This window comes from Amphibalanus amphitrite, unplaced genomic scaffold, assembly GCF_019059575.1.
Source record: "Amphibalanus amphitrite isolate SeventyFive unplaced genomic scaffold, NRLGWU_Aamphi_draft 001646F_arrow, whole genome shotgun sequence".
NCBI classification, from domain to species: domain Eukaryota; kingdom Metazoa; phylum Arthropoda; class Thecostraca; order Balanomorpha; family Balanidae; genus Amphibalanus; species Amphibalanus amphitrite.
This window is the reverse complement of record NW_024883139.1, coordinates 91,493-105,858: the sequence shown is the minus strand read 5'-3', so window position 1 is coordinate 105,858 and position 14,366 is coordinate 91,493. Positions and strand designations below refer to the sequence as shown.

General features: G+C 47.5%; 1 protein-coding gene across 1 annotated transcript in view; it reads right to left on the bottom strand.

Moving 5' to 3' along the window:
• Positions 1-1,203: 1,203 nt before the first annotated feature.
• The window catches only part of LOC122374360 (acetylcholine receptor subunit alpha-like 2), a 28,285-nt gene continuing 15,122 nt past the window's right edge, over positions 1,204-14,366 (bottom strand). Inside the window, exons 2-4 of the mRNA XM_043353052.1 lie at positions 10,122-10,166; positions 3,948-4,057; positions 1,204-1,390 (exon numbers count right to left, since the gene is read on the bottom strand). Of these exons, the coding sequence (XP_043208987.1) occupies positions 1,204-1,390; positions 3,948-4,057; positions 10,122-10,166 (342 nt within the window). The remainder of the gene's footprint in view (positions 1,391-3,947; positions 4,058-10,121; positions 10,167-14,366) is intronic.

Genomic DNA, 14,366 nt, shown 5'->3' with positions numbered 1-14,366 from the left:
TTAAGTAGGTCAGAGGTCAGGTCAAGGTCAGGTCAAGGGTACAAAATGCAAGTTTCTACAGTATCGGCCTTGCACCGTAGTTGCCGAAGAATGGACTGAGACTGATTGCCCAAAACGTGTTCTTAGACTACCAAGACAATATTCGTTGCACACAATGTCATTCAAAGGTCAAGGTCAAGGTCAGGTCAGGTCAGGTCAGGTCACCAAAAACAATATATAGAAAAGGGCATGTGCGACACATGTTTTATGGGTCATTTTACTCATGGAATTCAATAGGCACACTCAATAAGTGATATGGACCACCTCTGGATGAATTTCAGGTCGAGGTCAGGTCAAGGTCAGGTCAAGTGAGGTCAAATTTTGAAGTTGGTTGTTAAGGCCTAAAAAGGTGTCTATCCGATGCAGTTTTTCACGGCGAATCGAATGGTGCTATTTGTGTTTCCGTACGAGGTCTAGAACTTCAAAAAAAACATTTTTCAAAAATTTTGTGTGTCGTGACGTCATAAAATTTTGAATAACTCCCACATTTTTGAACCGATTTTTCTAAAAATTAGTATGTAGGTGCACATAGACCAGTTCTTTGACATATATTCCGGTTTTTTCGATAAACCCAAAATTTTGGATTTTATAAATATTTTCCCAAAAAAGTCAGTTTTTTGGAAAATTTTTGGCCAAAATCCAAAATTTTCAAAAAACTGAGATAGCCATTTGATAGACAAAGTAGAATCACGTATAACCTTTTTTGTTACGTCTTGATTCCTTTAAAACTGAAGATGTTAGCGGCGTTTGAAATTTTGCCGTTTTTGAGGCGAAAATGGCGAACATGACGTCACTAAAACGTCAATTTCTCAAAAATTTTCCGACGGATTTCGCTCAAATTTTCAGGGAACGTGTCAAATTCATGTATGATAAGGTACTGAAAGTTTGACGTCGCTGGCGTAACGCGTTTAGAAGTTATTGGCAAAAAACGGGAGGGGGGCAGATTCTGCCCCCCCCCCCCCCCCAGCGGGGCGCGGGTTAAACTAGGATTGGTTAGGAGACAAATCAATTCCCTGTGATCGTCTAAAACGTAACTCAGTTTGAGTTATAGCCCAAGATACGACTGAAGATTGCCAATCCTTTTGCAAAATAGCGCATTTCACAACCTTAATAGCAGCATTCATTATCCTGTGTGTCTACTCAGTTCGCCGCCACGGTCCGCTCCTAGCTCACCGAGTCGCCGTAGCTCCAGCTGCCGAACTTCATGAAGCACTGCTGCTGGTCGAAGGGAAAGTACTGGACGTCGATCTGGCAGTAGGACTTGTAGATGGCCGGCGGGTTCCACACCACCCGTCCGCCGCTGTGTATCACCGCCTTGGTGAGTGTCGTGATGACGTACTCTCCGTCGGCGCTGGAAAGAACAGATCAGCAGTTAGCAGGAGTTAACCCGCGCCCTGCTAGGGGGGGGGGTGTTTGAACACCCCCCCTTGTGGTTTTTCGCGAATATCTCAAAAACGGCGGCGCGGAGCGCCGCCGTTTTTGGTACACCTTATCATACATCAATTCTACACATGTTGTGAAAATTTCAGACCAAGGTCATTCAAGGTCAGGTCACCAGGTCACTTGAAGTGACCTCACCTCATAAAAAGTTTCAATGTCTGTCATAGCTACACCGAGTGACCGATCGCTTTGAAACTTTCAGCGATTGCTAAGAGCAATAGCATGTCTTACCATTACCGAGTCTGAGACTGTGAAAAACCTAGGAATCATTCTTGACCGCCACCTCAACTTTGTGCCGCATGTAGATGCCGTAACACGGAAATGCACAGGCATGCTCACGGCGCTGATACACGCACGGCACGTGATACCACGATCAGCCCTGAGGCAGATTGTCGGAGCGCTGGTCATGTCAGTGTTGCGGTATGGTTTATCGGTGTATGGATCGTGTGGGGAGACGCAGCTTTGTCGACTGCAGAAAGTGGTAAATTTTTGTGCGCGTGTCGTATCCGGTCGGCGGCGTCGCGATAATGTTGTGGCAGTCATTAAGGAGCTGAAGTGGTTGACTACCAAACAGTTAGTAACGTATCACACTGTGAGCGCTGTAGAGCGCATCATCACGTCTGGACAGCCCGAATATCTCCGAGGTACACTTGGCCAGCGGGCTAGCCAGCGTCATAGACACGACACCAGGCGCGCCTACTATTTTACACTCCCATCCATTCGTACGGAAGTAGGCCGCCGTAGGCTCTGCTACCGTGGCATAGCTCGTTTGAACGAGCTGGGAGTCGAGCCAGGTATTCTGTCGTACCGCTATAAAGTAAAAAATGTGCTGCTGGCCACGCCACCGACATGAACGTATGTTGAACGAATGCATGTGCGTGAAAGAGTTATGTATGCGCTTCATTGTTTGTATTTTCGGTTTTTCATTGACGTGAACATGTGAAAAGCCCCTCCTCAGAGGGGATCCTGTTTGAATGCATCTGTATCTATCTGTATCTGTACAAAATGTATATCTCAGAATTTTGATATCGGTGACCTAAGGTCAGGTCAATTTTGCGACCTCCCGATTATAAGTCAATGGGAGGAAATTGAAATGCGCTTCTTTTGGACGAAAGACATTATAAACACTCCCAAACACCAAATCACAAGTGTTTTAGACACACAGAACATGAAAATGGTGTCCGTGACCCTTGTTTATGCCCTGAGGTCATCTTAGGTCACGAATGGTATCTAACAGTTTTTCGCAAATAACTTTTGATAGAGGCATGCTAGAGCGATGAAAACGCCTTAGATGTGTTCAGCTCGACGATACGGATCGACTGATATGCAACATGACCCTTTCCGGTCAGGTCATGACCTTGACCTGAGGTCAAATTTTCAAGTTGACCTTTAAAGGTCAAGTTATAGTGCATTCGATGCGGCTTGACGAGAGGAACACGATGCCGGTAACAGTAAGCTCGTACAAGGCTTGGGTCAAAAGTTATTGCAGAAAAACTGTTTCCGAAAAAATCGGCTATTTTTGCAGTTTTTGCCCCCTGCAGGCAAAACCGTTGACGTTAGGTCAAATCTGAGAGGATTATTCAGAAAGGGCGTTAATAGGGCTATCGAATGCGCTTTTCCGCGGCGCTGTAGCTCTATTGGTTCCCGAGTTATGCGTTGGCTTCTTGGAAATTTTCGACATTCGACCTGGAAATCGGCGAAGTTTTGCCTTCAATGACCTCTGGTGACCTGACCTTTGACCTGACCAAAAAATTGACCGGAATGATTTCCTCATTATTTTTGACGGTCTTTCGAACGCCGCCTTCTGCGTATCGCTACGTGGCCCAGGAGCCGAGTTACAAGGGAGGGGGTGTTCAAACACCCCCCCCCCCCAGCAGGGCGTGGAAATCCAGGACCCCCAGCCGGGCGCGGGTTAAGGAAGAGACAGCGAGCCGTCAAGAACAGGATTACTTTACCATTAGTCATGAGAATTGAGAGCTACGGGAAAGTAGGTCGCTGGAGGGAGGGTACAACAAATACCAACAGGTGCTTGAGAGAAGCAAGGGTGATCACTGAGCAGGTTCTCGGATATTGAGAGAGCTGGCTAGAGGATGGGAAGCCGTATGGAGCCTGAGAATACGAGACGGATTTAAAGGCCTCATTATGGATGTCAGTAGTGATTACACCAGAAACATTTCAACATAATAGCTCAGCGGAAACAATTTTCTTTTGAACACGTATCCTTGTGAAAATATGACAATGTTCTTATCAACCACTTACATAGTTTTTGTTTCTAAAAGGTTCGCCTTGAATTAAATTCGTTTGAACCAGCGAGCTCGTATTGAGCCATATGGAAAACCCGTTTGAGATGCCAGACACTCCTTTGGGGAATGGTGGGGGCCAAACAGCAGCATTTTTTCGTGAGTTCCATGACATCTATCCCGATAAAGTAGATCAGATCAGATAAGATCAATAGCCATCAATCTTACTTGTTGTACAGGACGATATCTGGCAGCCATATGTGTTCGGCTGGGACGTAAAGCTCGGTCACACCACCGTACTCCTCCGGGTCCCATGTGAACTTGTAGTCCATCCACTCCTGAGGAACAGACAGCACACTTCATGAAGACAAGATACACGTACTTTACTTGGATTGGCTGCCAGCGGGTGCATTCAGTCGACATTCACTCCATTTCTTTAACAACGATAAAGTAGTCCATAGAATAGCTGCGTGCAAACCTTTCTTTTCAACGTAGCACTAGCTATGCAATGCATCAATAGTTTTATTTGTACAATGCAACAGATTGAAAGACTATAGCCTAAGACTTGAAAGACAATAGCTGTTTATGTTTTTGTGGTGAAGGACTGTTATAACTGTTTCTGGGATAATTATACACACAAACGAGTGAGGGTCCTGCTGGTGCAAAATACAACGAAAAACGTTATCATCAATGCTACACAAATGCAGAGAATGGAACCGATGTATGAGTATTGACCACATTGAGGCCACTATGCACCTACCCTATACAATCGTATATGTTACAAATGGCATCGCTGGACCCATTACCCTGAGACCATTACACTGAACGTCTGACTGAACTGCAGTTTCCGCACCAAGTCCCCCAATTGGCCTGAGGTGTGAGCCTGTACGGACTGCAATCAGTGCGGCTCCGCCGCCAACTGGGCCAATTTGGCCGCGGTCCGTGCAGTTGGTGTGCCGGACACGGACGAGGGCGAGGTGCCCCTGGAGCTGAGGCTGCAAGCTCGCCCGCAGCCGTCAGCGCTCGAGGATTGGAGGCACTCGTGCGGGGTGTCGCCAGGGAGGCGGCCCCGCCAGCTATTATTGTAGAAGACATGACCCGATGGCGGTAGAGGAATAACGCCGGACAGGACCGGGATCGCAGCGAGGGGGTAGTTAGATCTGCAGTTGAAGGTTGGGATGGGTAAGGAGAGAGATGGTTGATTCACTAACGGGTGTATGATCAGCTACCGTCTATCAGTGTTAGTTGCTTGCTTGCCTATTTTTAGAATGTAACATCTTTCAGTATTGACAGCAATTAAATTGCTCTGCGTTTTTGTCGCAGGATCGTGGAACCGATGCTTCTGGCTTCTGGCAGTTGTTTTTGCTTCTGGCAGTTGTTCACCTTGCCACAAGAAATGAGATGAAATGAAGCAAAATATAATAAAATAAAATGAAATAAAATAAAATAGGATAAAATGAACTGAAATAAAATGTAATAAAATAAAACAAAAAGTGAACTCTCTCTCCCTCCCTCTCTCTCTCTCTCTCTCTCTCTCTCTCTCTCTCTCTCTCTCTCTCTCTCTCTCTCTCTCTCTCTCTTTCTCTCTCCCCATCTCACTCCCTCTCTCTCCCTCTCTCTTGAGCCAAAGGCTATTACTTGCTTATCTTTTATTTGGAGCCTTTATTTTTATTATTGCGACTGGGAAGATGAATATATATTCGCCTATACAATTCCATAAGACATTGAAGTTCAAAATTCATAATCGGTAACTTCAGTTTGTGAACGCGTTTCAAAATTATAACTTAATCATCTCCAAGGTCGACGTCTACAATACAATGCCACGGACATAAGTCCCCAACAACATACAGGCCTCTAAACACCTCTTTCTTCCAGCTGGCACCGCGATATTGCCCGCTGACAACTTTACGTAGCCAGACATGTCACCACCAGAGCTGCTGCTGAATTACGGTCTCCGGGAACGGGGGGCGACCACTGCCGCGGGCTACTGGGTCAGGGGTCACGGGTCGCTGTCGGGCACAGCTGACGGGGGGAGGGGTAGGGGAGGGGGTGACCGACCGACCACTCAGGCTGTGGGTCACGGCTGACGCGCCAGTAAAATATGGCCGTGTCCCGCCGGCAGTCATGGCCAACCCAGCGACCGCAGCCGACGCAAACGCCGCGCGAATAGCAACGACCCCATCATGTCATGCGTTGTTATTAGTTGGCTAGTTAAATGGGCTATTCTGGGCCATAATAGGCCGCTTAGGCTGTGCCAAGGGATGAATCTTGAAACGTATGGCAGGATATAAAACTTGTGTGGATTGCAGTTTGGTATATGCTTGGCTTACTGGCCACATGAAATTAACATCGAAGTGGTTTGTACATGAGGAACACTAGCAAAAGAGCAAAATCACCAGCTATTTCTTCTTTTTTTGTTGAACTTCATAGGAATTATCGGTTCGTTATTCTAATCCAGCGTAGCGGGTGGATGACCATATTTAAACATTTCTTAACCTTCGCCAGCACAGGCCATTTTGAGTCCTTCGACGACACAGGGGGGAGGGGTACGACCCCCCCCCCCCCCTTGTGCCGTCGAAGTCGGCCCTTGAACCGTCGGCCCTCGCGTCTGGCCCCTGATGGAGCTAGAGCTTCGCGGAAAAAACGAGCGTGTTACCCGTCACGAGAAGAAGCTAATGATACCCAATTTTAAGGTCCTAGGTCATCGGTTGAGCTTCCAGGTCAGGTCAATGACCAAAAAATCGGGATTATCGGGACCTGATAGAAAGTCGTAAAGCGTGGCTGCTAAGGGGTGTTCCGGGGTGCTGATCACGAATATCGTGTTAGTTTTGATCACAGATGATGTCGTTAAGCGTTTAGACCAGGTCGGGTCAGGTCAGGTCAGGTCAGGTCAGGTCAGATCAGGTCAGGTCAACCGGTAGGGGTCGTGACGGGTATTCGTAGTACCTGCCATCCGCGTCTTACAGCTTCGTAACATGTTACGAAGGCACCAAAACTACTTCGTAAATTTTCAAATGGTTGCTAAATTCGAATTCAGCTCCAAAAACTAGCCTAGAAACATGTAAAACTCGAAAAAGTGAACGGAGGTCACCAAAGGTCAATAACCTGACCTGACCTTCAGGTGACCTTGAAACCCACCCTAATGCATGGGAGCAACATGAAATCACATGTTTGAACGTTTGAAACCACGAAAAGATAGCAAACGCGCGGCTAATGCGAGCCGACATACCTACGCCGAATCGCGATTTCGGCCAAACATGGTCACGGAAAAGAGGTCACAGGTCAAAGGTCATTGTGGTCAGGGTCATGAAATTTTCAGGTTAGGTGTAAAATTGATCAATGCGAAAGTACAGAAAGTTTCGTCACGATCAGCCGCTTTTTACGCGAGTTATTCGCGAAAAACCTTAGGGGGGGGGGGGTTGCATCAACTCTCTCTGCATCAACCTCCTGTGCCGGCGAGGGTTAACAAGTATTAGACTCAAATGATGAGGCTATAGTTGAAAACTTGAGGTGACCGAACCCCATCGTTGAGCATCGTTGGTCGGACGAGTGATCGCCCACCCGTTCCATTTCAGGCCGGCGGGTCGGTCGGACAGGGCTCGGTAGGCCATTATTCAAATATTGTCCGCCCGAGTCCTGTGTCGCTAACAGGCCCGGCCGACTGAGCGGCCCAGCGACCATTTAACGAGTCCTCCCAACCGGTCCGACTGCACACGGCCGGCCCGAGGAAGACAGATGGCATGAGCACGACCGCCCCACTATGGTTGGAAACGGCCTCACGGATGGCCGGGGGTCAACGCGAAAAAATGTTTTGCCCATAACTTGTTAATGCGTAGACCGACTGCGATGAAACTTTGCATAGGTATACCAGTGTCTTTCGTGCATCATACAGTAACTCAGAAATGACGAGGTCACGTCACGTCACGCGTGTGTGACGTCATCATTGCAAGTATGTTATAAGTCGCCTATGTCTTTCGTTATGTTATCGATATCGCGAGGCATTTTGAACATGTTTTGAATACTGCTATTACTGAATGGATATTGTTGTTATGCTTTAGGGCAAGACATATCAACGTAGTGACGCACAGTGTCTTACTATTGGTCATAAACGGTCAAAAATTTGGAGAAAGAGTATTTATGATTTTTTTTTTAGATTGGGCAAAAAAGTAAGAAATAAAATGACGATCAAATGACAAAACATGCGTCAGATTAACCCGGCAGTTGCTGGGGTATTTCCCCATCCGCCGTTTGCCCGGGGGGGGGGGGGGCGTTCAACGCCCCCAGCCGATAACTCGCGAACAAATAGGCGCAGCGAAGCGCACGAGGCGCGGCAAACGAAAGAAGAACGCGACGAGACGATTCACATGAATACTTTAAAGTTGAATTTCGAGGTCACAGGTCGGGTCAAGGTCAGGTCAAACACTTGAAATCGGGTTTTCAGTAGCATGGACTTTAGAACCTCGCAATCGGTGCCTCGCGTTTCGCGTTTCGATTATATCGTCATCAGTTGGTCCTAAATAAATTCAGTCATCAGTTGGTCCTAAACAATCTGTCACAACTGTCACAACCCTTCATATAAGTGCTAAAAGAGTGTCAGATCAATGTAGGGGTCAGTCAAACATAGGCCACTGGCCAGGGTCAAAGTCAGGTCAATCAGGTAAGCACATAACCCCGAAAATTAAAACTGGTACCTATTCGCAGCCCATGCATGACACATGTTTTATGGGTACTTTTGGGCGTAGAACACGATGGCGACATTCATTTTATCATACGAGTACGTAGCTGGTTGAAAAAAGATCAATTTCAGAAATGCATGCATCATGGTCGTGAAGTAGTCACGAGAAATTGCCAACATTCAGTTCAAGATTTTGGGAAATGTAGAACGATGATCAAAAACCATAGATAGCCATTTGATTTGCCATGGTATTGGCAGTGTAATGGCGTTTACAGCATGTCTGTATGTCTGCTCTGTCGGTGGATATCCATATCCATACTCCAGGATATCCATACACGTTTGCACGATATCCATACTCCAGGTGCAGCGGCGAGCAGTTACTTCTTACGAGGGGTGCGGAGTCGAAGTCAGAGTCGGAGTCAGAGTCGGAGTCGGAGCCAGAGTCGCCCAGAGTCGTGGCAACGAGCCAGGAGTCGGAGTCGGAGTCGGGGTCGGTCAGGAGCCCGCAGTGGAAGTCGGAGTCGGTCCGAATCGGAACAGCTCCATCACGACTCCGAAACACTGGCAGGGGTCCGGAGTCGGAGACAGAGTCGGCCGGAGTCATGGCAACGAGTCAGGAGTCGGAGTCGTAGTCGGAGTCGGATTTGGCTCCACCACGACTCCGCAACCCTGCTTCTTACCATCATTTATAAGGATAAGCGATTGCAAGACTGACGAGCCGACCTGGTGCTAACGAAGCGACGGGTAGGTACGCCTCGGGAGATGAAGCTTCACGGACGATTTTGCGCACAAGTGCGCAGTCTGCTTTTACGTTCCCCTTACGCAGAATTGAACAGAGACTTATTCTGCCAAAAAGCTCAATGGAGGTCGATGGAGAACTTTTTGTATGTCCAATGAAACATAAACGTAATTTTGCAAATATTGCTGTGGTGACACTGCAAACAGAATGCAATGCCGTTCCTGATTTTGAACACGCATGGGAAAAAGAGTCACTCCACTCGATAGCCAACATAACAAGGATTATTTTGATATATAATAATCCAGTTTTACAACGTCATGGAGGTACTCCACATGCTATCACCAGCGCGGTTGTTTAAACCTTTGACGGCGCACCAAAAAAGCCACTCTCAGAAACTCCCGATTCCACGTACAATAATGGAGACTAAATGCGCAACTAAATAATTTTTTCTGCCCAATTCAAAACATTTCACCAATTTCCAACAGAATGACACCCCAAATATACATATATTCCGAGATTGCCCACGGCCATCCGTGAGGCCGTTTCCAACCATAGTGCGCCCGTCTAAATCTCCGGACTGGGGGGGGGACATCACCGTAAATCTAAAACAGTTATTTGTGGTGCGCTTCGTCAGTAAATAAATATGTCCCTAAGGACGACAGCGTGAAATGTAGTAACGCAGGCAAGACAGCGGTGAGACAACATTTATAAGAAGCGACAAAGAGGGAGAGAGAAAGGAAGAGGATGAGCAAGAGGGATTGGGGAGAGAAAAAAGACGGGAGAGAGAGAGGCGGAGGGAGAAAAAAGAAAGAGAGAGAGAGAGAGAGAGAGAGAGAGAGAGAGAGAGAGAGAGAGAGAGAGAGAGAGGGAGAGAGAAAGAGAGAGAGAGAGAGGGAGAGAGAGAGAGAGACCGAGGAGCAGACAGACAGATGCAGAGATAGGGACAAAGTTGGCCAGAGAAATAAAGTAAGATTCCGTTTGTACTTACGTGTTCCACCCACACATTCGTTGTCAAGATTTGATCCTTGAGGTTCTGAAACAAACCAAAGTTTTTGCTTTGATCATCATTCCATCATGGTGCCATTTTCACTGAAAGTACAATGCATTAATGCACTAGAATACGGAGATGATCGCGACACAGAAGATGTACATACAAAGATGCGTAGGCCGTCTTGTAACCACCCAACAATACAACGCACGATATATCTTGGGGAATGTGCTGCTTGGTGCTACCAAATGTAATCATTCCCTCTTGTGGGCGGCTGAGCGCAGCGTTAGGGCCGCCGCGATGGCGTCAGTAATTTCTCTGGGGAGCCCCTCCGGGGCCTCAGACGGCCCCCGACCCGAGGTCAGCCAAGGTCACGGAAACCGCCGGGGCAACCACCCTCTGTCGCTATGGCGGCTATTGTCAATACTTAGGCCGGACCTGAAGGGGCCGGTGTCTCTCGGGAGGTTTGCGTCTCTGTCGCTGGCGGCGCATATCAAACAGAAGGGCCACACACGAGTTGCCGCTGTCGGGTCGTTTCCATCGTGTTGAATGTTGTGTGCCCTCAATTGGTAAAGCGCTGACTAGGGGCCAGCTTCACTGCCCAGTACTGTGGCTTTCAAGCCAATCAAATTCCATCATACTTTTTCATATCTTATGAACACGCGAATTTACGTTTGCATACATAAATCATTAACACGCAAGTATATAACTATGCCGCAATGCAAATAATGTCAACCTGAGTAACATACAGCTGTTTCCAGCTATATGGTGGAAAGGGCAGGCAAGCCAATACCTTTACCTTGAAGTATGCTCATGAAGTAATTTTAGTTTAGTCGGCGGAATCAATGCCAGCAGGCTCGGAAGGAAATTGAGTTATCATAGCTCTATTCTAGCATGCAAATGTCAATTACCAAAGCACCAGACTAGGGATTTCCGCGTTAAATTCATTCGTCTTTTGGGCTTCTGGCAGCCCAAGGGAGTGTGAGAAATGACCATTGAATAGAAATGACGAATCAACATTCAACATACATAAATATCGAACCATAGTAGCACAATCTGACATCAATATGAAAGTGAATGGCAACAAAGCTGTGAAAGCACCATTGATAGTTCATGCATTTTTATGATAAATTGTTGAATGACTTCCGTAAAATAGATTATTGTGTGCTGAAAATTGGTAGACTTTGAATGGTAACCGTATGATATTACGCACAGCTCGGACCGTAATGAGGGCATTACTGTCATCATGACTCTATCACATGCGACAATCCCATGTTGTCCCGACCCCTGAGGGCAGGCCTCCGCGCCATTTCGCAGCGTCGAGGGTACACGCCTGCCTGTTGGCAGTAGATCCTCTAATGCTGTGTCAGCATCGATCATCCCAGTGTACCCGACGCCGCGCCACCGCCACCGCCGCAGGCCCACCACAGTTCCACTAATCGCTCCGAACCGAGGCGCCGAGGTGAGCCCTCCGCGACAGCTGCTGGGAGACGGATGACCGGCGACGGATGAGGGACTGCCCGCGCTCTGAGCTCCGGCGTCCGGCTGCCAGCACTGCACAGTGAGGGTGGGCGGCGACGCAATGGGCTGGATTCGATCCCGATTAGTTCCTTAATCATGTCCTGAAGTGTTTGACTAAACTCGGAACTTGCTTGCGTCCCATTTATTCTCTCGCCTGCTCAAGTTTGTCCATTAAAAAGTTCGATGCAATATTAACGCCTTTTCGAAAGGAGTTTTGACGCTCGCTCAAACTTCATTATACAATGATCCTCTTAAATGGGCTTCCACTTAGCATATGTGATACTTTTTAAAGCTACTTTGAACGCAGATCTGGCAGGCGTACCTACCTAATGCGTAAGGCATCATTCGCGTAATGCATGGCTCTCACTAGCAAAGCCTTTTCCTTGCGAAAATTATACTTTGAGACGCCATTTTTGTACAGTACAATCCGTTGAGATGATGAATCTTTTTTGCAGCTGTATAATGCAAAAAACACACTCACAGGTTCGCCATGCATTCGTCTGTCCACGTTGCAAGCGTATTGAATAATGACATATTCCGGTACACAAATAATCTAGCTTACTATTCTAACAGAATCCGTCTGTCTGTCTGTATGTCCGCACATCGTGTAGTGGGTTCAATTTGTTACGGCTACAGGGCAGACGGTACGACGTAGGGGGCTGAAATTTGCACACCTTATAGGTGACAGAACGGGTCAGCGCCTTTTCTGGGTTTCATCTCGCTGGGGTGCACTGTTCGCGCGTGGGGCGCGATGGAAGAACGCTGTATCGTGGATCCGCCCTCCGGGCGGAGCCTCACGAAATAGTGTGAAACACGAAATAGCTCGTGATACTAAAATAATCTTACTTATGATGCATTCAGTAAATACAGTCTCGTCCCGAATCTCATAGCTGTTTATCACAACTTGATACATGGCGCAGCCGGCAGGATTTCGTTTTATATAAAAATAATAATTTAGCCATAGTTTTGTTTAATGATTAGCTGGTGATATAAAGTAAGCGAGAAGTTAAGGTACTAACATGTTTTTGAATTGCATGTGCATATTTTAGACAAGCGCACTCTGATTGAAAGATTAGTTGACAAACGAATGTAAACTTTGACTTATCACTGAACGCTGCTTTCAAGTGTCGAATAGTTTAACACTAAGCTTTGCGGCATGCCAGGAGTATTCCGTCCTCCAGATGAATTTGACTTCACGACGCCAGAGCGATGGCCAGCGTGGAGAGATAGATTTCAGCGCTATCGGCTGGCATCTGGCCTCCACAAGGATGAAGATGACATTCAAGTCGCCGCCCTGATCTACGCAATGGGACCACAAGCAGAACACGTCGTTCATACACTGAGCTTGCCGGCAGAGGAGGCAAATAACTACAACATACTAGTAGACAAGTTCAATGACTATTTCATCCCTAAACGCAACTTCATAGCCGAGCGCCAGGCGTTTGAAAAAAGATGCCAAGCAGCTAATGAAAGCAGTGAATGTTTCATGCGCAGCTTGTTTGCTCTGGCCGATCACTGCAACTTTGAAAACAAGCAAGAACGAATCCGGGACAGGCTCATCACTGGCATGAAAAACAAAGACTTATCCATGAAAATTCAGCTCCGAGCCATGGAAGAAGACATAACCCTGGATAAGGTCGTGACAATGATGCGTAACATGGACATAGTGAGCAATGGACAAGAAGCACAGCAGAATGTGAGCAATGGACAAGAAGCACAGCAGAATGTTGATCGTATCGATGTGCACAGGCCGCCATCGGTACCATCTCAGCAGTGCAGGCGCCCCCAAGCGGAAGTCGAGCGCTATGAGCACAGTGGCAGCAGAAGATTTTCTGGCGGAGGTCAGCAGACCAGAGGACAAGGTGCATGCAAGTACTGTGGCTATGACCGCCACGCTCGCCCCCGAGAATGTCCCGCGAAAGGCAAAACTTGCAACAAATGCGGAAAACGGGACCACTTCGCTGCCGTGTGCCTCTCTCGTATATCAGCTCGAGAGGTGAACTGCGAATGGCCATCTCCATCCGTGCAGGCTGAAGAAACTGATGAATATTCTTTCGTCGGGGATGTTGACGAAGATGTCATCCCACATTGGACCATCCTAGCGGACATGAACAAGCAGAAAGTTAAGTTTAAAGTCGACTCTGGTGCAGATGTAAGCATCCTTAGCTGGAACGACTACGTGAGACTTGGCCTACCGCAGCTGCAGCCTGCCAAGAACACTTTAAGAAGTGTCAGCAGAATCCTTGACGTTGAAGGCAAAGTGAAAGCTCGCGTACACTACAGAGGCAAAGTTCTCCACTCTGAGGTGTTCTATGTTGTGAAAACATGCTCAGAAAATCTACTGTCACGCTCGGCTAGCTCCCGGCTGGCAGTACTGCAGTTCACTGGCGAAGTCAGCAAGATCAGTGAAGGCGTGTTTGGAGAAACGGGGCTGATGAAGACTACTCCAATCACCATAAAGCTCGCTGAAGGCGCAGTGCACTGGAGAAAGATGGAAAAGTACTTCAACCAGCGGAATGGGGTTAGACTACTTCCAGATCTCAAGCCTGGATACAATGTTCGCATGAAGACCGACAAAGAATCAGACTGGTCGGCGTCAGCGAAGGTTCTCAAGAAAGCAGGCCCAAGAAGCTACATAGTACAGACCGGAGGAGCTACTTACCGACGCAACCGTTGTCATCTAAAGCTCTGTGAGCATGAAGAGCCCAAGCACCAGCGCTCTCC